Source organism: Balaenoptera acutorostrata, chromosome 9 (assembly GCF_949987535.1).
Source record: "Balaenoptera acutorostrata chromosome 9, mBalAcu1.1, whole genome shotgun sequence".
Classification (NCBI taxonomy): Eukaryota; Metazoa; Chordata; class Mammalia; order Artiodactyla; family Balaenopteridae; genus Balaenoptera; species Balaenoptera acutorostrata.
In genome coordinates this window covers 43,317,383-43,341,130 of record NC_080072.1, presented here as the reverse complement: position 1 = coordinate 43,341,130, position 23,748 = coordinate 43,317,383, and the positions used below count along the sequence as shown (strand labels likewise).

General features: G+C 39.1%; 1 protein-coding gene across 2 annotated transcripts in view; it reads left to right on the top strand.

Annotated features, from left to right (window-relative positions):
• Positions 1–23,748, top strand: part of SPON1 (spondin 1) — a 282,849-nt gene that overhangs the window by 112,681 nt on the left and 146,420 nt on the right. For both annotated transcript variants that reach the window (XR_450390.3, XM_007174892.3), the window contains exons 4-5: positions 1,604–1,677; positions 6,579–6,701. Coding sequence is in view for 1 of the 2 variants with exons in the window: in XM_007174892.3 (XP_007174954.1) it covers positions 1,604–1,677; positions 6,579–6,701 (197 nt within the window). In the remaining variant the exon portion in view is untranslated. The remainder of the gene's footprint in view (positions 1–1,603; positions 1,678–6,578; positions 6,702–23,748) is intronic.

Genomic DNA, 23,748 nt, shown 5'->3' with positions numbered 1-23,748 from the left:
TGAAAATACACCAGCAAATACAACAGGAAGACAAATGGGAGAGGGGGCTGCTTTGGGTTGAAATGAGGTTGGAGCCTTTGTTTGAAGCAAGAACGTGGGGCCTGGGATACTTCCCACTAGGCCTACTCCTTGCCCTCCACAGGGGTCCCTGAGGCAATTTCACTGGGGAACATTCTGGAAGCACTGTGGTAGGTGATGGGATACTCCAACTAACAGAAGGCTTTGTTATTTGGCTTTGGGGTGAGTGTTCTCCAGAGTGTTCTCTTGGCCCAAAGAAACGTTCTGCTTGATGGTCAACAGAATGGATAAATAATTATAGTAGCTTGTGTCAATAGGAAGTATATTTCATTCATTTATTTCAACATCTCTTCTCTCTTGGGTGGGGAAAGACTGTAAAAGACATTAATAGGCTGGCCTCAATTTTACTTTTTCGTGAAAGACTGAGTGTACAGTAGACATTTCTTTGGAAAGTGATTTTGGCCTAGGCCCAGACCATCGAGAGAACCTCCTCTGTGCTCTGCAGATCCATGCACACTTGGGCGCATTCCTGGGTCTGAGATCATGTGACACAGGGCAGCTTGTGTGACTGTCCCTGGTTCAGTGTGGTCAGCTGTGATGAAGTCGAGGGCTCCCTTTATGTGTTAAATAGGGAAAATCAAAGTGCAAGTTACCTTTTGATTGAGTAACATTGCTGAAGAAAATCAATAGAAATGGCTCAAGACCCACTGGCACCGTCTCAGTGCTGTGTTGTGGGCTTTCAAATTACTGGAACACTGGGTTTCAGGCCTCTTCAAGGCCAGCTGAAAATAAACTGCGGAGTAGTATGTCTGCGCAATCCTAGATTAAAGAGAAAATATATGCTGGCCAAAAGCAAGTCATTTTTCAACCTCAAAATATTCTTTCCAACTTCTAAGATCCTATGTTTGACATGTTTAAGAGGGAGATATAACAGCTGAAGTTGTCTTTGTTCAGAACGTAGGAGATAGTTTCGTCTAGTCTTTCAGGAAAGATATAGAATGACATTTTCAGAACAAATCAAAATGTATTTTTAGGGTTTTATTTTCCCCTTCAGGAAGAGAATTTGACATGCTTTCCTGATTTGAATTTGTTTGATCTATAAATGGCCTCAATAATCTGATACGAAACTAGAGTAAATGAACCACTGAGAAAAGTTATTGAAAATGCTGTTAGTTCACCTTCCTACCTTAATAATAATATGAGCACCACCAACACCACCACATTAACTAATATTTATTGAGTGGTTTCTAGGTATATGTTGAACTCTTGACATACATTGTCTTATTTAGTTCTCATAGCAATCCTAGGAGGTAGATATTATTCTTTTTTTTTTTTTATTTTTTTTTTATTTTTGGCTGTGTTGGGTCTCCGTTTCTGTGTGAGGGCCCTCTCCAGATGCAGCAAGTGGGGGCCACTCTTCGCGGGGTAGATATTATTCTTAATGCCAGTTTTCCAATGAAGAAACTGAGGCACAGAGTGTTGGGGGCACTCACCCAAAGCCACACAGCTGTAGGTGGACAAGCAGGGATCTGACGTCCCCAGACTTGCCCTCCTCACCATGTGCTTGTGTCCTCTTTCCCCACAGGGCTAGCATCGTACAGAAACGCATCATTTATTTTCAAGATGAGGGCTCTCTGACCAAGAAACTTTGTGAACAAGGTAAGGATTTGTGGACGTGTGGGTGAGAGAGGGCTAGATAAATGGAAGGTGGCTCATTCAGTCCAAGCATTCAGCTGCAGGAATTAAGGCAGTTGGGCTTTCTATGTTCCTCTGGGTTCTTCTTCCTCACGTAGCTCCGATTTTTAATCTGGCTGTGTGCTGTGGATAATTGGATCTGCCTTAAACTCTAATTACTCAGCTTGATTCCCTGGGTAGGAGATATGTACCTTATATTGGTGTCGTCGTCTCCTTATTTTTGTGAAACAGTGATTATTCTGAAGAGGTTCCTTGGAATAATTCACAGGACTTAATTAAGGAACGCACAATTGTGTACCTTTAAAAAGTCCTTTAACAGTTGTCTGGAGTAATCACTAGCAGGAACTTGTGGGGCACCCAGGCAGGAAGGGGGGGGATTTTCTCTAGGGAAACGGGGATGTCAAGGAGGCATTGACGTTGTGGTCTCACCTCGTTCAAGGATCTGGTCCTTGGATGTGCAGTCTCATCAACTCCCTCTCCTTGAAGGTGTTCTAACAAAGCTTATAGGGACCAAGGAGACTGAGGAGGTTGGAGCGGAGTCCTGGATTCAGATCCAGCTGACTTTCAAATCCTGCCTCTGCCCTTCCTCGTCATGCAGCTTAATGTATGTAAAGTAGTGCCGTGCCTCCTTGGTACATAGTAAATATATATATTGATATGTATATTGATATGTACACATACATATATACACGCATACATATGCATACATACACACACATGTATATACACATACATACATATATACACATACATATATATATTATATATATATGTGTATGTGTTAGCTATTGTTATCTACATTCCAAAGCTTATCTATTAATCCACCATGAAAAATTAAACTTTGAAACATCGAAATGTGTTTAGAAGTCATTAGAGAGCTAAATAAACATGGAAAATGTTCTGAAATTATACATCTTCACTCTTTCATTTCTATTAATTTGTGCACACTTTTTGTTTACATTTAGAACAATTTGTGTTTTCAGAAGAAATCATTCTATTTCTAGCAAATTGTAAGCTACTAAGAAAAAGAAAAGTTGACAAAGGTCTTCTGGGAAAATAATAATAATAACTAATTTTTTTTTAGTGCCTGCTTCATGCCAGGCACCATTCTAAGCACTTCACATGCCTTAACCATGTAATCTGCATAACAATCCTATATGGTAAAGACTATTATATCATACCTGTTTTATAAATGAGAAGCCTGAGACATGAAGAGTTTAAAGAGCTCACTCAACATGATACAGCTAGTGGGGGAGGTCAGAGTTTGGACCTAGGAGCCATTGCCCTAACCACTGCCTTTCTATCAAAGTGACTACCTCCCAATTCAGTAGCTTGGATCGTTACTCTGGGTAGGTCAAAGCATAGGTCTCCCTATAGATGAGCTGGAGCAGAAACTAGGTCCTATGTGGAGGACTGCTTGGAGAGCATGGAAAGAGCCAAAGGGGACAGAGTGGCTGCCCTGCATTAGGGTCATGCCTGCCAGAGGCGCCAGAGAGCTGCAACCTGTGGGCCAGCGCCCTGGGCAGTTTCCAGGTGGGCATCACCATGCATGGCTGTTGAGGCTTTCCTGTATTTCATAGTCCACAGATTCACTTAGCCTTTCCCCAGACCCAGAACGTCTCAACTCTTGAGGCTCTTGGTTCCTAATGGACAATCCCATCCCTGCCCAGCCTCCATGAGATGACATCCAGGTCCCGTGGGTTAGAGTTGTGGCTATTCTAGCTCACCTCTTGGTTGGCTAATCATGGCCACTGTGGTGAGGTTTTGTTACTTTGACTCTCAGAGGACAGCCTTATTTCCCAGATTTGAGGGTTCCTAGAAGACACTTCACTGTCAGCCCTATGTACTGACAGCAACCATCAACTAAATTGCACTTTCCAAAGCCTCAGTCCTGATGTTGTGAAAGCCTTGTCTAAGCTATGAATATGCTAACATTCTGCAGATACAGTGTCAATAAAGTGACCTTGCAAATCTCTATTGGTTACCACTTCTGAAGCAGAGATCCTATCAAAATGACTAAGCACGAATCTGTATAAGAAGACCTCTTTCCAACAGCAACTTTGTGGACAAAAAAAAGACCCGGCAGGACTTGGGCTATAGGATCATTAGGTGCTGTTGTATATGATCCCTGGAGACAGCAGACCCATGAGGAAATCCATCAGTTAGCAAAGCAGATCCTGTACAGAAAGTCTTTAAGATATAAGCATAGAGCAAAGGGATTTTTCTTAAATGTGTATGCCCACTTGATTATCTCCAGCTCTTTCATTAAGGTATTCACACTCTTTGTTAAGTCAAATCAAATCTATCAAGGAAAGGAAGAGAGAAACTAGTGTCTATTATTTTTTTCCTCAGTTGAAGCTATTTATCCATAGGGGAAAATTAAGAATTGCACAGATTAAAAGCAATGGCAATTGTTATTTTTTAAAAGAAACATAAAACATTAAGCTACTTACAATTAAAAACAGAGAAACATAAAATATTCCAAAAGGTGACCTATAATAAGCAAATGCACACATATACTCACTTTAATACCATGTCATAGACAACTAAGGGAGAGAGACAAAGAGAGGAAAAGATGAAGGGAAGAGCAGAGATGAGAGGAAAATGTGGGCAGAGAAGGGATCATGAGAAAAAGAAGACAAGGGAAGAGGAGCAAAGAATAAAGGATGACAGTAGAAAAGAAAGCTGATGGATTAAGAGTAGAAATGAGGGGGGAGGGGACAGTTTGGGAGATGCTGCAGGGCCTGCAATTACCTGTATTGGGCAAGCCCTGCACCGTTAGGAGAAGAGGGGTAAGTTAACACTTGTTATCACTGCCCTTTGAAAACCTGATTCATTTTCAGTGGGCTTTTCCTCAGTAGGAAACAGTATGTCTGTTTTTATTTTCAAACTTAGAAATTTATTTTTTAAATGGAAGCTTATTTTCCTTTGGAATTCCAAAAGTTTTATTATAAGTGCATTCCCTTGAACCCCTGGATGCATCTTTAAGTTCACTACTTATATCTGAGAGCCCTTTTGATAAGGTAAAGCTACCAGTTTGCCTTATTTTGGTTTTTTGAGAGATTATTGCTGCCTCATTTAACAGCGCCTAGTAGTTACAATTGAAACCCCAGCATGTATCTCTTAGCTCTGAATTCCTTTTTCAAAACTAATTTAGTTTTTTTTTTAACAACATAAGTGATCATAATGGAAATGTGAAAAGGAAGAACCTTCAGGAGTTACTCATATATGCTACCTTTCCTGAAATATAGTCAATAGTGCTTGTCCCTTAAGTATCAAAGTGGCTCACACAGGAATCAGATCTGGACTTCGTGTACATAAGGCAGTGGGAAGATTTCTCCTAACACAAACAATGCTCTAGCCTCTTCCTAGTGTACAAAAAGTAGCCAAACAATGATTTCTATTTGGGGGGGTTTCAGATCTCTTCTTCAGAGATTCTGGAGTTATGTAGGGAGGTAATTTTTTAAATGTACCATTCTTCATTTGAAAAAGCAAAAAGAGAAACACACACCAGTTTCTCTCATTGGTGTTTATGCAGACCTATCCAGCAGAAGGTCTTTCCTGCAGTGATATAGTGTAGAGGTTAAGAGCATGGGCTGTAGACTCAAAAAGACCTGAGCTCCAGTTCTGCCTACACCACTTACTAACCCTGTGGCCTTGGGCTGGTCACCTAATCTACCTCAGTTTCATGATCTATAAAATGGGGTTAACCAAAGTCCTGACCTCCTAGGTTTGTCAGGATCAAATGAGACAGTATATGGAGAGGGATCGGCATGTATGAGGACTCTATACAATATAGTTATTATTACAATATCCCATACTTTTGTCTCCATCCTCGAACCCAGAATTCGCTTCTTCCACCCATCACTGGTTTTGCATATTCAAACCAAATGAACCCAGTGAATTCCATAAGGAAGATTTGTAAAATGCTCTTCCTAACACTCAAAAAGATTTTTATACTCTTTGTTGCTGCTCTTTATATAATAGTTAAGAATAAATGTCCAACTTGCAAAGAGAGAGAGAACATTTATGTTAATACCTCCAGAGGAAACAAAGAAAAAGCAATTGAAGCAAGTTGCATCTGTAGACATTGTTTCATCTTGCAGGAAGCAGAACAGACCAAAAGCAACAATGCACAGTTAGGGATGTGGGCTTGACAGTCGGAAATACTGAATTTATTCATGTAATCTTTCTCCACTTATCAGCTATTCGCAGTTAAAAGTGGGGGCGGATTGGGAATCTTGAGTTTTTCCCGGCTGCTTCTATGCTCAGAAGTAAACCTGAATTTATGGACATATTCCCAAACCCCCAACCCTCCCAGTAAACGCTCTGAAAGCTTGATAAGAAGTGACGTGACTATACGTGCATATCTTTTTAGAAATAATTTTCAGCAGTTCTTTACGTCCCTCTGCTTGTTCTCATTGCTCTCCTTCAAAGCTTTTTCTGGTCCTGGCAGTTTGGCCCCAGAGAATATTCCTTAGAGAAAACACACACAGGCATATTCCTCTTAAAATCTGGTGGAGAAATCCTGTTGTGTGAGGGGTGGGGAAGGAGATTCGGGCCCAGAAAATATATATCAAGATGGGCCCCCATCCCAAATATTCTGCCTTACTGGTCCCATAGGTCTCCTCACATTATTAGAGCAAATGTTCTGATGTTTTTTTAATTTGCAAAATATATAGTTATCACCCTTAGAGGTATATAAAATCCTTTATAGCTGGACCTGGTTCTGAGTTATTAATCGGTGAAAACTGTACCTCATCTTCTTTTCCCAAGCCTTCAAGACAGAACGAGACCGAGATGGTGCTGTCCTATAAATGACTCACCGCTGCTTCCTAACTTGGTGACTTTCCTGACTCTTTCAGACTCCACATTTGGCGGGGTGACTGACAAACCAATCCTAGACTGCTGCGCCTGTGGAACTGCCAAGTACAGGCTCACATTTTATGGGAACTGGTCTGAGAAGACACACCCAAAGGATTACCCTCGTGAGTAGAACAGCTTCCTTATGGGTTGGGGGAGAGTGTATTACAAAGTTCTGGTTGTGGGATATACTAGCTTCTCCTTCTTACCAGTGCATTCATGAAACACATTCCAAGAAAGTGAATTCATCGAGACAGGCAGATATAATAGTCATATGCTTTCCGCTTCTTTGCAGAGCATTGTTCTAAGTGTTTTCTTATCTGTGATTTTAAAAAATATTCCTGAGGTCATGCTGCTTATCTTCAGGTCAGATATTTGGTAACCTCAGTCCTCCTGAAGTGGCTCTGTCCATACAACCAGCCTATTTGTGCTGGAAAGAACTGGCAAAAGGGACCACCTGCTCTCGACTGCACAGGCCAAGGTCAACAAATACTCAACATCCTCAACCATAGTGTGTATTGGTAATATATCAGATACCACCTTAGAATCCTCATTACACCATGCTCCAGGTAGCCAATACGAATCCATGAGAGTTGTCAGGCAACCCCAAACTTGCTGTTTTAGAGTAAATCCTTAATCAGGACCCTACCAACTCCCTTTTATCAAACAGTTGTCTCATCAAATGCCTAACATGTGTCAGGCACTGTGCTAAACACTAGAGATATAACAGTGAATAAAAAAGACACAACCCATGTTCTCATGCAACTCAGAGATTAATGGGGAGACGGACACTAATTAAATAATCACACAAATGATATGAAAATTATAACTATGAATAGTGACCTTACTGAGTGGCAAGCATCTTTACATATGTTGTCATTTCATCCTCAAAATAACCTTTTGTGGGCTTTTGTGAATGAGCTCACTGGAGATCACAGAGACATCATGATTTGCCCCTAGTCCAATGTAAGTACAGTCGTCCCTTGGCATTCGAGGGGGATTGGTTCCAGGACTCCTACAGATACCATGGATGCTCAATCCCTTATATGTGAAATGACGTAGTATTTGCACAAAACATAGGCAAATCCTCCCGTATACTTTGTCATCTCTAGATTATTTATAATACCTAGTACCATGTAAATAGTTGTAAATACAATGTAAATGCTAGGTCAGTAGTTATTGTGTGGAAAATTCAAGTTTTGTTTTTTTGAGACTTTATGGAATTTTTTTTTCAAATATTTATGACCCGTTGTTGGTTGAATCTGTGGATGCAGAACCCTCAGAATGAATGGCTAATGGTAGTGGATCCAAGATGCAGAAGGGGTTTGTCAGGCTCCTTGTCCTGCCTTTCGTTTGGATTGCCTTTGAGACCCAGTGTAGCCCACTCTTTCTGACTGTGGGTGGCAGGATGTCCATGTGTGGCACTGAGCATGTTTTGGTTCACTGTGTGTTTTAGTCTTGTTCACTTCACTTTGGAGTTGCCACAGCTGGGAAAGAACAGGGAGGCTGGAGAAAGAAACTAAAAAGAGGGATTTGGGTCAGCCCCAAAGGGAGTGGGGGCAAAGGGTACGTGGTTGGGACTTAAGAAGACCCAGTCTAGACCATAACCTCCATGGTCCCCAAACAGCCCACCCAGAGGGGACTCCATTTCTTGGCAGATCAAGAACCTTATTGTTTAATTTTAGCCACATGTAATCAAGGCTGGAGATCTTAGAAGCCTCATGCTAGTTCATTCTTCTGACTCTGGGATTCAGCTTGATCTGCTTCAGCTGATGTGGGAGACCTGTGTGAACAAACTTGGACTCTCTGCCTGGAGGGGAAAAAACCACTTGGAACAGCATGATGGAAAAAATGTCCTCTAGTGCCTCACATCCACTAACCCAGAGGAAATAAAATGTTAGGGGCCCATTACTCATCTTCTGTAATCCTAAGGCGTTTCTTGCTCTTTTCTGTGCTGACACTGTTATTTCCCAGAATTTTTTTTTAAGGGTACAGACCATTGTTTCTGGGTCTTTGGGCCAAATCAAGTACAAGCCTATACAGAATTTCTGCGGAGTTGTTGGGAGTTTCTTAATATGTATAGCAGACATGTGTTTCAAGTCCCCCAGAATTGTTTCATTGTCAGATGTCAGAGTGTGTCCTAATTCTTGGTTGGAAAAAATTTGGCCACTATGTTCAGAAGAGCATCTATCACATCATACAGTAATTATTTCTTCAGGAGCCCTTCTTCTCCACCAGACTGAGAAGTCCTCCAGGACAAAAGCCACGGCATGCTCTTCTTTCATTCTTAGTGCCTGCGAGTACCTGGGGCCTCCCCAAGTCCTGGGTACTGATTGTTGGACTCAGAGTGGCATTCGCCATGACCCGGGAGGCAGATTTTTAGCCCACATTAGTCATGATGGTCAGTATCGAGCAGGGACAGGCGTGGACTTTCCCTGGACGGAAAGGGATGGACTTGGACACTAGGGGCACTGGAGGCAATTGGAAGGGCACGAGAAGATGCCCTTCAAGGTCTAATCAGGACCGTGAGAATTCAATATTCACAAAAGTGATTTCTGCCAATCTTAGGTAATAGACGACTTTCATTTTACCCCTCCAGGGATGATTCTGTCTTGATAACCAACCCTGGCCATTTAGCCCAATTAAGTCATGACACTTCTCAACAGTAGTGCAAGCTGATACATGACAGGTCCTCCTCTTATTAATTACTCATCCCAAATTCCACTTTCTCTGCAAGCATCTCAGAGCAGGGCCCTTTTTATGGGCTTAAAAATTATTGAGAACTCCAATATACTTTTGTTAATATGGATTGTGTCTCTCCATATTTCACCATCTCAAAAATTAAAACGGAAATTTAAAAATATCACTTATTAATTAACTTTAAAAGTAACATATAATGAATTAGCAATGATTAAATTATTACATGTTAACATATTTTATGAAAATAACTATATTGTCCAAACGAAAGAAATTTAGTAAAAAGGGCATCATTGTTTTACATTTTTGCAAGTCTCTTTAATGCCTGGTTTAATGGAAGACACCTGGATCCTCATATTTGCCTCTGCATTTAACCTGTTGTGGCATTTTTTTTTTTTTTTTGGTTTAAGTATATGAGAAAATTCTGTCTCACACAGATATGTAATTGGAAACGGGAAGAATATTTAAATAACCTTTTCAGATAATTACAGATAATCTTCTTTGATGCTACACCAAAACTCTGCAAATGGTAGTTTCTTAAAGGAGAATTACAATATAGAATGTGAAACCGTATCAATGAACTTATACTCTGTTACATTAAAATGCGTTGCTTTCCCCTTGCACTTTGAATGCATCTTTCACAAGTGAATGATTTTATAACATCATCTATTGGTCATTTGGAAAATATTGGTTTACTGAGTTATGCAGATAATCCAGATATTGAGACATTTCATTATACAACATCAAAAATCATATTCGTTAAGATCACTTCCAGTCTCATCAGTGAAGTGTTTAAGTATTGAAAAGCTATCAAATTCATGGTGGTGGATACAAGTTTCCCAAGATCCCAAGTTTTGCTTGAAAGCTCAAATTTTATCATTGGCAGCAAATACCGTCAGGTGTTTTTCTTGAAGTGACAGGCTTATTTCATTTTTTAAGAAAATGTATGCCAAATTCTTAAGGCTGAATAACCATAATCTGTCATTTGTTCTTTCAAGTAAAAATGATGTTTTATGACAATGAAATTGTCCAGCTTGCACCTCAAGCAATTGCACAAGTGCTTTTCTTCAAGACAGTCCCAGTACTCAGTATATAGCAGAAGGGCTTTATGTGTATTTCCCAATTAGTCACGCAGAATGATAAAAACATGTATACTCAAAGGTAGAGAGTTAATAACATTAATAATGTTTATTGTTTCATCAAGGCCATTCTTAAGTGAAACTGACTTTTGGGGTTTTTGTTTGCAGCAAGTCCCTGGCAGTGAGGAATACATTAATGACTAATACAGTGCAAGGCCATTGCCTTGACCCGCACTGAGTGCCAGCAGTTTTACTCATGATTGCTTTTGCCCCATCAGTGTTAATGTCGACACATTACAAAAGGCAAATTTTGTCTTAGTATTATTAGGAAAATAGTTTTCACCTCATAGGTCTCTCTGAAAGGGCCGGTGGTGGGGCGGGGCAAGGGGGGTGGTCCCAAGGGTCTGTAACCACACTTGAGAACCTCTGCAATAGGATAAGATAGCAGCCTAAGGGGTCTGTCCTTCAGTCATCTTTGGGAACTTGCCCTTGAGAATTCACATTGGACTCTGCACCCTGTGCTTTCAGCCGTCTGTTGTGGTGGGCCACATCTGCAGGTGGCTCTTCTCAATCATTATACAAACTGGTTTGTTCCTAATGCTGTTTCTGGGGTTCCCTCTCTTGGAAAACAAAGTACTCTCTGTATCCATGATACCCTTCTCTCTTGGAGGAACTAACTAGGCCTGAGGTAAGGAAGGCAGGAAGATGGTATAAATGACCTCTGGCATTCCCTCCGATTGTAATGCCATAAATCACTGCTGGCCATCTGGAAATAGTGAAATCTTTTTTTTTATTATTATTCATTCAATCATTAATTCATTTATTTGCTAAGTGAAATCTTTTTAAAACACTCCTAAGTGAGTAGTATCTAGAAATCCATTTGAAGGCTGGATCATGCAAGTTTTACCTCCTAATTTTATAAGTTAAAAAAAAAAAAAACCCAAGCACCAAAAACAAAAAAAAAACAAAAAAATTAAGGGCTCAGGTCACATAGCCAGAGAGAATTCAGAACCAAAATCAAAGCTCAGATCTTCTGTTTCCCTTTTGCCTTCCTCTGGGGACTGTCACAAGGCAGTCTTCTCTCCTCTGCAGTAAAATTAAATCTCTCATTCACAAAGCATCTTTTAATAAGGCCCTGCTATACCACCATGGTCTCAACTGCTACCAAATTCTGAATAGCTTGGCCGCACTCTACGAAGACCTGTGCTGCGGAGAGCATAACTTAAGAAATCAGAGGTCTGGATTCGCTGAGCCTGAGCTGAGCTCCGGAACCCTGCAGTGTTAGGAGAAGCGCATGCCCCCCAGGGTCTGTCATTGGTACTGCGAGTCTGTTGTGCTCCAGGAGCTTTCATTCTTTACAGGAACATGGTGACCAGGCAGTGTTACCGCATAGGGATGTCCCAGGGGCTGGAGATAGGCCCAGTCTTCACCAGGAGATTGGGAGTTGCCTAACAGATGCTGAGTCTCTTTGCTCTCTTACTCTGAACACAGCGTCTGGGTTTTTGACAAATGTTTCTACCCCACAGAGACTCTGTAATCTCCCATGACAATGTCAACTGCCCCCATTTTTGATATAGCATCGATTTTAACACCATTTGACAAATACACATTGACGAAAGGGACATTTTTTTCCAGGAGCCAATTATTTTTTTCATTTGGCAATACATTGCCTAGAATATAAACATGGCCACTGGAATACTCTACAGAATCGAAGTTAGTTTTACCATGAATTCAGCCATCTTTTCCATTGGGTCACTTAATTTTTAAAAATTATTAATTCTTAAATCCAATCACATGAAAGACTACCATTCTAATACTTGGCAACTGCTTTCATTTCTTCATATATTCAACTGTGTACAGAGTTTCTACATCACATTTGAACACATCATGTCCTACTTTTTGCATTTGATTTTATTTCCATAGTCATAATTTATTACATCAGCTTTCTCTAAACCACATACCTAACTTCTTTTATTGAATGTTTAGGTGATGTTAGGTCTTTTGCTAACACAGAAAGCACTGCAATAAAAAACTTCCTTCTTCAAGTCTTCCTCCATTCTTCCACCTTCCTTTGAATTATTTCCTTGAAATAATTTCGCAAGAGTAAGACTGCTGGATCAAAGGATATGGACTTTTTTTTTGGCTCTTGAGACATTTTGCCAGATGCTTCTCCAAAACATTTGTATCAATTCACCATGTTAAAAATAATGAATAAGTACATCTGTTTCTTCCAGCCTCTTTAGCATCCAATATAACTTTTTTCATTTGGGTTTGGCCAATTCATGGTTATAAAAAAATTAATCTTATTATTTTAAATTGACATTGGTTTAATTACTAACACACTTGAATCTTTTTTCATGTTTATTGTCCTTTGTCTTTAAAGCCACTAGGGTGTTGGCAGGAATCAAGATTGATTTTGCTCATTTACCTCCCCAGGGCCTAGCTCATTGTCTGGCACATTGAAAGCCTCTCAATAAATAGTGTTGATGAATGAATGAATGATGAGAAGCAGTTATGAAATGAGCAAGGAAGAAAGTGGAGGGAGATGAACAATGAAAAAACACTGAAGAGGTTGGGGCAGGAGGGAGAGAGGACCTTATATGGCTGCTGAGTGGGACCACATTGGAAGGGGCAGGTACTGTAAGGGAAGATGGGTTAGGAAAATATTGCAATGATTATGGTAGCTCCAACTAAGGCAGTGGATGTGGTGATGGAGAGAATGGATAGTTTTGAGATGCCTTTTAGAGGGAGATTCTGTCATGGATTAGATGTGGAGGAGTGAGAGAGAGAGAGAAGCATCAAAGCTGACAAGCCAGGTTTCTGGCTTGGAGATGGAGGTATTCTTTCTTCTTAAAATATTCCTTGATATTGTCTTTCTATTTTATAAATGATTGTGAAATCATTTTTATCAAGTTCTGTAAAGGATCCTGCCAGCATTTTAAGTGGGATTGCATTAAATCCTCAAATTACTTTGGGAAGAATTGTTAGCTTTATAATATTTAGCTTGCAGAGTTTCTTCCCATTTAAGAATAGGACCAAAAAAAGAAAAAAAGAATAGGACCATTTGTGGGTTTCCTTAGTCCAGTTCCTATAACAGTGATGAGCCACATGTGGACCACAGCCCCCTTCTCTTGATCTAACTTTAGAAACAATTAAACATTCAACAAACAATAATTCTACTTCTTCCCATCAGCACTGGGAAATCTCTTTCCAAGCTGAGTAATGGTGCCCATCAGAGTTTCCCAGCTGTGCCACCACCAGGCTGAGTCACAAACAGAGTATGTTGCCAGGAAATAGAATTTGGTACCAAGCACATGTGTCATGACACACCGTTTCAATGAAAGAAGGAGCAAAGAGAACAGATTAAATAGTTTCTTCTCCCTTTTCTCCTCCCTTCTCTCCATCTCTCTGGGAAGTCTCATGGCAACAACTCACTATTGTATGGATTGAGATCGGAGAAGGACAAATCAACAATCTGGTCTTCCCATTAAACATGCAGATTGAATACACACATTAATCACTGTCCTTTCCTCAAATTCCATAAAAATAACACTAGAGGAATATATATGTATCCACAAAGACAAGAAAAGAGGAAAGAAGGCCACATCATACAAGAGATGTTGTCAGAATCTGGGAAGATGAAAGACAGATGGACAAGTGGCAGCTGCCTAGTAGAGCAAGAGAAGATGAATCCTAAGTACCTGCACAGAGGGTAGTGTAGAAGGACCGAGCCCGTTCATTGTACAGAACACAGGAACAGAACCACATGCTTGGCACAATGAATGAAAAAGCGCTCAACACAACATCATGAAAGTTTAGAATAATGGGGAGAGGGACAACCCTAAAAGCATTCAGAAAAACGGGTAACAAAGGATCAGACCTCTTTAGAGCAACACCAAGATGGAATAATATCAGACTCCAAGCTCGTGGTTATAAATTCTCAGGGGAGATCTTTTGTTCAGCCCAGAGTCTAGGTGGAGACAGAGAAGCCCTCTTGTCATCTCCATGTGCAAGTTCAGTTTCTTTCTGGATCACTTTTTCACTGAAAGTTTATTTTGTTTTGATAAGAGTGTGTGTAATAGGTAATTTCTGCTTTTCTGTATTTACAGAGTTTTGTTTTGTTTTGTTTTGAATAACCTCATATATGTTTACTTTAGAAAGCCTTTTGTCTTCTTCCACGCCAGGTGCCAAAGCATATGTTCCTTAATATATGGTACACGAGCATCATTGGTCCATGCAAGGTCCCTCTGGCTTTGTTTTGTTTCATTCCATCTATCCCACATTTATTGTGATTGCAGTCATGTTAAAAATTTTTTCTGCCATCTTATTTTGTATTTTTTGAAACTACTTCTTTTCTTTCCATTGCCTGAGTTCAGTTTTCTCCTGCTGGCTTAAAAGTTATTTGACTCATTTTTTTTGTTCTTATGGTGGTTGCCTTTAATTTAAGACACATGCTTGTGTTTATTTACCTCTATTGATTTCATAAGCATTTTAATATTTATATCTTCCCTGAACAAAAAACAAGAACATTAGCATGCTCTCATTCCTTTGGTCTCTGTGATCCCTGTACCCAAATATACACTTCGTATTGATTATTTGCTAAAACTTTACTTCTGAATTGTTATGGATATTTTCTTTTCTTATTGCAGTAAGTTGATTTACTATGTTGTGTTAATTACTGCTGTACAGCAAAGTGATTCAGTTATAGGTGTATACATTCTTCTTTTATATTCTCTTCCGTTACGGTTTATCATAGGGTATTGAATAAAGTTCTCTGTTCTACACAGTAGGACCTTGTTGTTTATCCATTCTATACATAAAAGCTTACATCTGCTAACCCCAGCCTCCCACTCGACCCCTCCCCCAACCCCCACCCCCTTGGCAACCACCAGTCTGTTCTCTATGTCCGCGATTCTGTTTCTGTTTCATAGATAGGTTCATTTGTGTCATATTTTAGATTCCACATATAAGTGATATCATATGGATGTTTTCTTTTTCCTTTCTTTAGTCTTTGCTTTTTTACACAACCATAAGCTTCACTGAAGTTTTGATCGCCCATGGCTTTTTAGTATTTTTCATATTGAGTACTTCTTACAAGAGTATTTCCATAGCAGGTCTTTGGAAAGGCAAACCCCCTAAGGCCTGACGTGTCTGAGAATATTTTTATCATGCTGTCACATTTAAATAGCATGTGGCTGAATATGAGACCTAGGTTCAAAAACCTTTTCTTTCATACATTGGATTCTTATATGCAGCTGTTAAGAAGTCCAATGTCAATCTGATTTTTGGTTTTTATCCAGGTGATCTACTCTTTCTGCATTTCAGTTTTTTAAATTATATCTTTGATGGTCTTAATTAATTCTTAATTTCTTAATTTTCACCATTAATGTGACCAAGTGTGGATTTTTTCTTTTTGAAAAATACTTTTCTGCTCTATGAGTCCTTTAAATATGACATCTTGCCTCTTCCTTTACTTCTGGGGGATTTCTTTTCCTCCAAATATTTTCTATCCTTTTTTCTCTCTTTCTGAGCCTCCAGTGACCAAGATGTCACTTCTACTGATCTCCATATCATCTAGGTTTTACTTTAAATGTTCTCTCTCTTCATACTTTCTGCCACCTTCTGGGAGCGAGTTCCTCACTTTTCTTCACCACACCACTCCCTTCTTCAGTGCTAACCACCCTGCTTTTTATCCCCACTACTGTGCTGCTTGTCTTAACTGTTGTGTGGGGCTGGTTTTTGTAAACTTCTGTTTTGAAATAATTTCAAATTGATGTAAAAGTTGGAAAGACAGTACACAGAACCCCTTATTATCTTTCACCCAGACTCTGTAATTGCCAACGGTTTACATTTGCTTTATCATTCTCTCTCCATAAATATATATACATTTTATGTTTTTCTAAACTTCTGAGAATAAGTAGAATCATGCCTGCTCCATTACCTCTAAATACTTCAGCATATATTTCCTAAGAATAAGGACATTCTCTTACAAAATTACAATACATTCATCATTAGCATTGATAAAATAGTATTATCTAATCTACATACCTTGTTCAAAGTACACTAATTGTAGTGTTCTTTATGGCAGTACTATACAATATCAGTATAATGCAAGCCATAATAATGAACCAGAAATGTAATTTAAATGTTCTAGTGCCTACATTAAAAAAGTAGAAAGAAGCAAGTGAAATTAATCTTAATAATAAATTGTATTTAAGCCAATATAGCCAAAATATTATCATTCCCACATGTAATTAATATAAAATTTATAATCGAGATATTTTACATTCTTCTTTTCATTCTAAAACCCAGTGTGTATTTTATAATTAGAGCACATCTCAATTCAGACTAGCCTCATTTCAATTATTCATTAGCTGCATGCGGCCAGTGGTTCCCATAGTGGAGAGCACTGCTCTGTAGCAAATGAAAAATACAAAATCTGGTCCTGGATCCAATCCAGGATCACACACTGCATTTACCTGTCATGTCTCTTTAGCCTCCTTTAATCTGGAGCAGTTCCTTAGTCCTTTTAATTTCATGACAGTGACATTTTTTGAGAGTTCTAAGCAGTTGTAGACGTTCTCAGTTTGGAGTTGTCTGATGTTTCCCCGTGATTAGATTCAGGCCGTGCATCTTTGGCAGGGATACCAATAAATATTTGTTATAAATATTTGTTTAACACCCAATTTACATTTGGTTCTTTTTCTTTACTTCTTGTTCTTGCTTTCTATTACAGTATACCCCCTATGTCTTTGAGGGTATGTATTATGCTTACGTTAAATTTTTGGTCCATCTGTTGCAATTAATCTGCTTCGTGTTTAGTTTGCTTTCACTTTTACTAGTTGTACCCTTTGATATCTAGTTATTGTGGCAGATGGTCTTACACTTCTCTGATGATTTAACCATTAGGCCTGTTAGTATGTGATGAAAGGGCCAAATCCTAGGTGGTATCCCTTCAGATGTGTTTAAGGGAAAGAAAAAGGATGAGACCAGGGAGGAAAGCTCAAGCATCACATCACTGCTATCAACTCCTCCATTTGCTTCCATTCCACTGGGTATCTTCTCCAATCAGGGATTCATCCGGACGCTCAACACAAAGCAGGAATAGGAAGAGAGGATCTCTTTAGGTTCCAATTCCCAGCTCTGTGAATCTGGAGAGGGAAGGGCTAGAGAAATGTACACCCAAGGGTGCCCGAGTTCCCTTCATCTCCTCTACCCTTTAGAAGAGGTTTCCGCTGCCCTGAGAGTATTATGACTGGGGACAGGAATAGGGCTGCATGGTGCTGCAGACATCTGGATTGCAGGACAAGTAATGGCCCTCTGTTGGCAATGTCAGAAGGGGTGAAATAGGAGAACTCCGACAGTCCTCCCAAATCCATCCCCCCACCAGTGGGTCAGAGGAAAGAAGAGGACTCCTCCCTCCTCCTCCATCCATTCTCTTACTCTCAGGTCAGGTCACTTCCCACCTCTGGCTGCTTCTACCCCATCCCCGCCCTCCATCAGGACAGCCTTTAAGCTTCCTTTTATTTCAATGTCTCTGTTAGTTCCATGGATCTCTGCTTCCCTCTGTTTCTGAAGTTTCCCAGGGTTGAATTTAAAGGAATGAGGAATGTGTGCTAATTCGCCATCTCTTCAGGAACCAGCAATAAACTTTCAGAGTTTTTTGTTGTTGTTTTGTCATTCATTCCATTTAATTCTTGGCAATATCTATCCTTACTGCTGTATTATGGTAAATTTACATATGTTTTTCAGGCTCTTTATTCTATTACTTTATCATTTTCTTCTTGACTTTTTATATTCTGGTAATGGGGTATTAACACCTTGATTTTAAACTGTGTACTTATAATTTCTCTTTGATTTTTAACAGTCATTGCTTTCTGTTTGTTGCTATGTTCTTTGTGTCCTATAGACATAATATCATAATATCATAGCTCTCATTATTAACTCTGACTTCTATCATCACATAATTAACATAATTAGCTTTCTTTAATAACATTTGCCTTAAATTAAACTGTATCTGACACCCCACCTGCTTTTCCTTCACTTTGATTAATTTATCATTTTAGTGTTTTTTAAATTTATTTTTTCTTATTTTTAGGCTTTCTAAGCCTTTCTAAAGGTTTCCCAGTAAATTATTGCATTAATCCAATTGGAAGTGTTCTGTTTGTGGTGGGGGCAGGAGGGGTACGGTTGGGGGGGGTATTTGTTTGTTTCTCTGTTTTGTTTTGCTTCCCACATGATTGTTTAAAGTTTTAATTATTTTAATCCTATTCAGTTTATGTTCTGCCATTCTAACTTTTTACCTCTCAGTTTTTACAATTAATTTTTTTTCTAGATTTTCTTGGTGTTATATAGACAGTACATTTGCTTGGGATTGCTTTTGTTTATTCCTTTTGGCAACAACCTTCTTCTTATTGATAATTCAATTAACTATCAACTTAATATAAACAACAAAGATAGTCTATTTTATCTATATATCCATATTTTAATAGAAAAATATCTTTTGATTCACTTTTATTGGAAACCTTTGCCATTTTTGTTTTTCTCAACTTTTTCCTCACTTGCGTTCTCCATTGATTTAACTTACTACTCAACTTATTTATTTTAATTTACATTTATTTTAACAATTCTCCTAATTCCCAACTCCTATCACAAATAATTCTTTCCAATTATTGTTCTTATTTACTTATCTTTTCAATAAATTCTTACTAATTCAGGATTTCTTACTATTTTTAGCAGCATCATGTTTTTCATGTCTATCTTCTAAGATCAGATTTCTTTTTGAAGTAACCTATGAAGCCAACAATTGTTCATTAGTTGGTGATTAAACTCCTTAAGACTCAAAAATGTGTGAAAGTCTGCATTTGGATAACAACTTGCTTGGATAAAAACCCAAATTATACCATCATCAAAAAAATCTACAAACAATAAATGCTGGAGAGGGTGTGGAGAAAAGGGAACCCTCTTGCACTCTTGGTGGGAATGTAAATTGATACAGCCACTATGGAGAACAGTATGGAGGTTCCTTAAAAAACTAAAAATAGAACTACCATACGACCCAGCAATCCCACTACTGGACATATACCCTGAGAAAACCATAATTCAAAAAGAGTCATGTACCAAAATGTTCACTGCAGCTCTATTTACAGTAGCCAGGACATGGAAGCAACCTAAGTGTCCATCAACAGATGAATGGATAAAGAAGATGTGGCCCATATGTACAATGGAATATTACTCAGCCATAAAAAGAAACGAAATTGAGTTATTTGTAGTGAGGTGGATGGACCTAGAGTCTGTCATACAGAGTGAAGTAAGTCAGAAAGAGAAAAACAAATACCGTTTGCTAACACATATATATGGAATCTAAAAAACAAACAAAAAAATGGTCATGAAGAACCTAGGGGCAAGACAGGAATAAAGATGCAGACCTACTAGAGAATGGACTTGAGGATATGGGGAGGGGGAAGGGTAAGATGGGACAAAGTGAGAGAGTGGCATGGACCTATATACACTACCAAATGTAAAATAGATAGCTAGTGGGAAGCAGCTGCATAGCACTGGGAGATCAGCTCGGTGCTTTGTGACCACCTAGAGGGGTGGGATAGGGAGGGTGGGAGGGAGGGAGACGTAAGAGGGAAGAGATATGGGGATATATGTATATGTATAACTGATTCACTTTGTTATAAAGCAGAAACTAACACACCATTGTAAAGCAATTATACTCCAATAAAGTTGTTAAAAAAAAAAAAAACCACCCAAATTATACAGCTTTTAACTCTGTGATTTGTACATGGTTTTCTATTACAATGAAAGAAAACGTAGTCCTTATTCACTTATGAGTTCTAATCCTTTGCATGAAATCTGTAACCTAGCTCCTTACAGGATACTTTCTTTTTCTTTTATAGATAAAATAAAATATTTGATGATGCATGTTGATCTCATTTTTAAAATGGGATCTTAAATAGGGCTTTATTTATACCTTCATATTTTATTTGTGGTGATATTTTTCTTCTAGTGGATCTTTTTTCTTAATATCTATTTTTTGTTCTCTGTTGTTTGCTCATTCATTCCACATATCTTTTTAGAGCATCTACTGTGTGTAGGCATGTGCTCAGTTTACCCTGCTTATTCCTTCCCTTTCTTTAGGAACTCTTATCCTCCCAGAGTGCTCCATTCTCTAGGTCCATCTTCATCATCGTTTCATATCTCTTTCATGCTTTGCATATTTCCCCCCAGTTCATTTTCTGTTTAGTTTCCAATAGCACTCAATTCCCCATTTTACCTGTATTACCATTGTTGACTTCTTCTTATACCTTCCTCCCATAATGAGCTCTTCTGAAATAAGTATAATATCTTCCCATGTTTAAAAATTAGATTGCAACTATTCTCTAAATCCTATTTTGATTTTCATTTCATTTTGTGGTTTACTGATTCCACAGTCCCTAACCCCACCTCACCCTGCAACCAGGTTCTTAATTCATACATCTCTCAGACTGTCAAACATTCTTAATAGTTCAAAATCACTTTTTTCCCCTTTTACTCATTTTTCCTTGCATTTCTTGGGATTATTATGACTGCTATTTCTGAAACCTTTGCTTCAGACTATTTTACTGGCATTTAAATGGTCTTGAAATCGGAAGGTTCACAGCCTCTCATTCTGCCTTCCTCCTGGAAGTCCACAAACTATATTTCTTGGGCATATCCTTTCTTAAATAAGCACACCTATATTGGATTGACCATTCAAAATTATATATTATATAAAGTATAACTTTATTTTTATCTATCAAGGTAAAGTCCCATTACCACTGAAAGGGTAAGTTAATTTATTGATAACTTGCTTGCCATTTATGCCCGCTGAATAGCAGTTTAAAGAGCACATCGTTCCTGCATCTCATTCATGTAGCTTAAATAGTCACCCGTTTTGAACTGATTTGAGGAGGAAGAAAGATTGGATTCATTGGCAAGTCATGGATCAATTATTACGTAAGCTCTAACGCTACCAGTTTCCCTGGCAAAATGAATGTGATTAACATTTAAGCATGACACCAACCCATGCATTTTTCATTTACTATTTCCTTCAAACCTGTTTGCCAGTTCCTGTGTTGTGCTTCCAAGAAAGGCCTACTTTAATAATAAAGACTTAATTTTCCCCTTGCATGAAAATATTCTAAACTCCAAAAAGCTTTATGAAATTGTAGGAGAGGGAATATACAAAGTCCATTAAACAACAGCATTATGTATGGTTATCCAGGAATGTGCACACAAAACTCTGCTTAACCTAATGGCATTTATGTACTTAAGTTTTCCAAACAATGAGTTGAAAAATATACCCTCAAGAATTGCTTATGCCAAGAAAGGCCAACTATTTATAATCACAAGTGTAGTTTCTGCAAAGGTCTGTGCCAGGCACTACAGTCCTGGCAAACATCCCTCCCAATTTGCAAGAACTCTACTGTTTTGGGCTAGAAGTGAAGCATGAGTACAAAGAAATACTTGCAGGTTTTTCCTAGCCTCAGTTAAATTCAGAGTGAAAGAACAAACATATTAGAGAACAAAGGGTATAAGGAAATCACAACACAGGCAGCCCTGCCTTATTTTAGTGAAAAGGATTAGTACGGGTGGCCCTGCAGTAAAGCCAATTGCCTGTGATCAGGGAGTAGGATAGTTATAATCCCTTTACTATACCACTGAGTTGATTGATTAAATTGAAAGTTATAAGTCAAATGCTCCCAGAACATCTCAGAAAATTCCAGAGTCTGTGCATAATCATATGGTCCTAATGACCTTCTGTTGGAAGGGAAAAGTGTGAACTACCTGCAGAGAACCCGTGAAGAAAGGCCTGGGAGGAAGCTAACCTTTTTCACAACCGCCAGCAAGAGTTTAATTAAACTCTCTCGAACATAATAAGCTTGGTTCAATTTAAAAGCAAAATGTGTCATGTTTTCCCCACACATGGAGCTTCCCAGGGTCTTGCGCTCAAGTGGAAAGAACAATGGAAAGCAGAAGGCTTTCTCTTCACATCTGGCTCCTTGAAATGGGGCTAAGAGGCTTTCTGGAGGGTGTTGCTGCCTGGGACAGTCAGCATTTACAGATGTGAGTGGCTTTCAGTCATTGAATGCAAATTGCATTTGCTTTGTTGCGCATACCCTGGGAAAACCAAGAGGAAGAAGAGGAATAATGTTCCTTTATCCGCCCACCCACATTGAGATTCAGGGCACAGCCTTTTCAGGGTTATTGGGTCCCTAAGCAACCTTTGAAGAGAGCTGTACATCTGTCCGGCTGTCCCTACTGCAGCGGACATGGATTCATTTGGCTTTGCTTTTCAAGTCTATGCTTCCATCTTTGCTCCATTGACTGAATTTTTAGGTAAACATTTCTTGCCTGCAGACCTGAGTGGCTACCTAGCTCCTGGGCTAGTTCTGTCTCCCTCTTAAACTTTTATCTGTGTTTTGAAGGTGAGCTCAGCATATAAAACATGAAAGGTGGTCAGCTTTTAAAGTGGAGGCTAAAAGCCAGAAAAATATGCTAAAGCAAGGAAGGTGGGAGAAACCAGGTTCTTACTGGAATACCAAGTCTCAACACCAAATATCTGAGCAATTTGAGAGCTGAAAGAGAGCATTTCTGGGGTGAGAGAAACTATGGTCCAGGTTTCTCTTGCCCCGAGAAAACGGAGTGGCCAAAGGTGAGCACTCGACAGAAAGGCAAAACCTACATGTACAGTCTGAATGGTCATGGCCTTGGAAGTTAGATCCAACTTGAAGTCTGGAATCTGAGCCTTGTTATAGGGCCTTGTGAAAGTTGCTTAACCTCTGTGCCTCAGTCTCCTTATCTGCAAACCTGGGATAATCAAAGCACCTACCTCATGAAGCTGCTTTGAAGGCAGCCTGGGTTCAAAGCTAAGCTTCTTCATTTACTAGTTGTAAGACCTCAGAAGAGACGTCAGCTTACCTGTGAGCTCTGATTTTGCATAGCAAAACCAAAATCTACACATCTGCGTTATTGTAGGGTTAGATGAGTTAATATTCTTACAGGTCTTGAAACAGGCTTGGCGTATAGTGAGAGCTCACAAAGTGTTAGTCATTTTTTCTTTAAAATGAGAAGATGCATAAATGGGTCCTAGCTCAGTACTAGACACACAGCAAGTGCTGTGTTAGCTGTGGCTGTAATGTGCTTATTTCTAGCCTTGTCGTTACACCCGCCCAAATTCTCAACCTTTAAATAAGTATTTATCTCTGATCTTGGGTGGATATCTTGGACAAGTCCTCTCATCTGATTGGCTTCCATCATGCAGTGAGAATTTGCTGAAGTTCTGATATAGCACCTGAATTTCCTTCATGTCCCAAATAGACAGAGGGCTGAGTTTCAGGTATATTTTACTATTTTTAACTTTACAAAC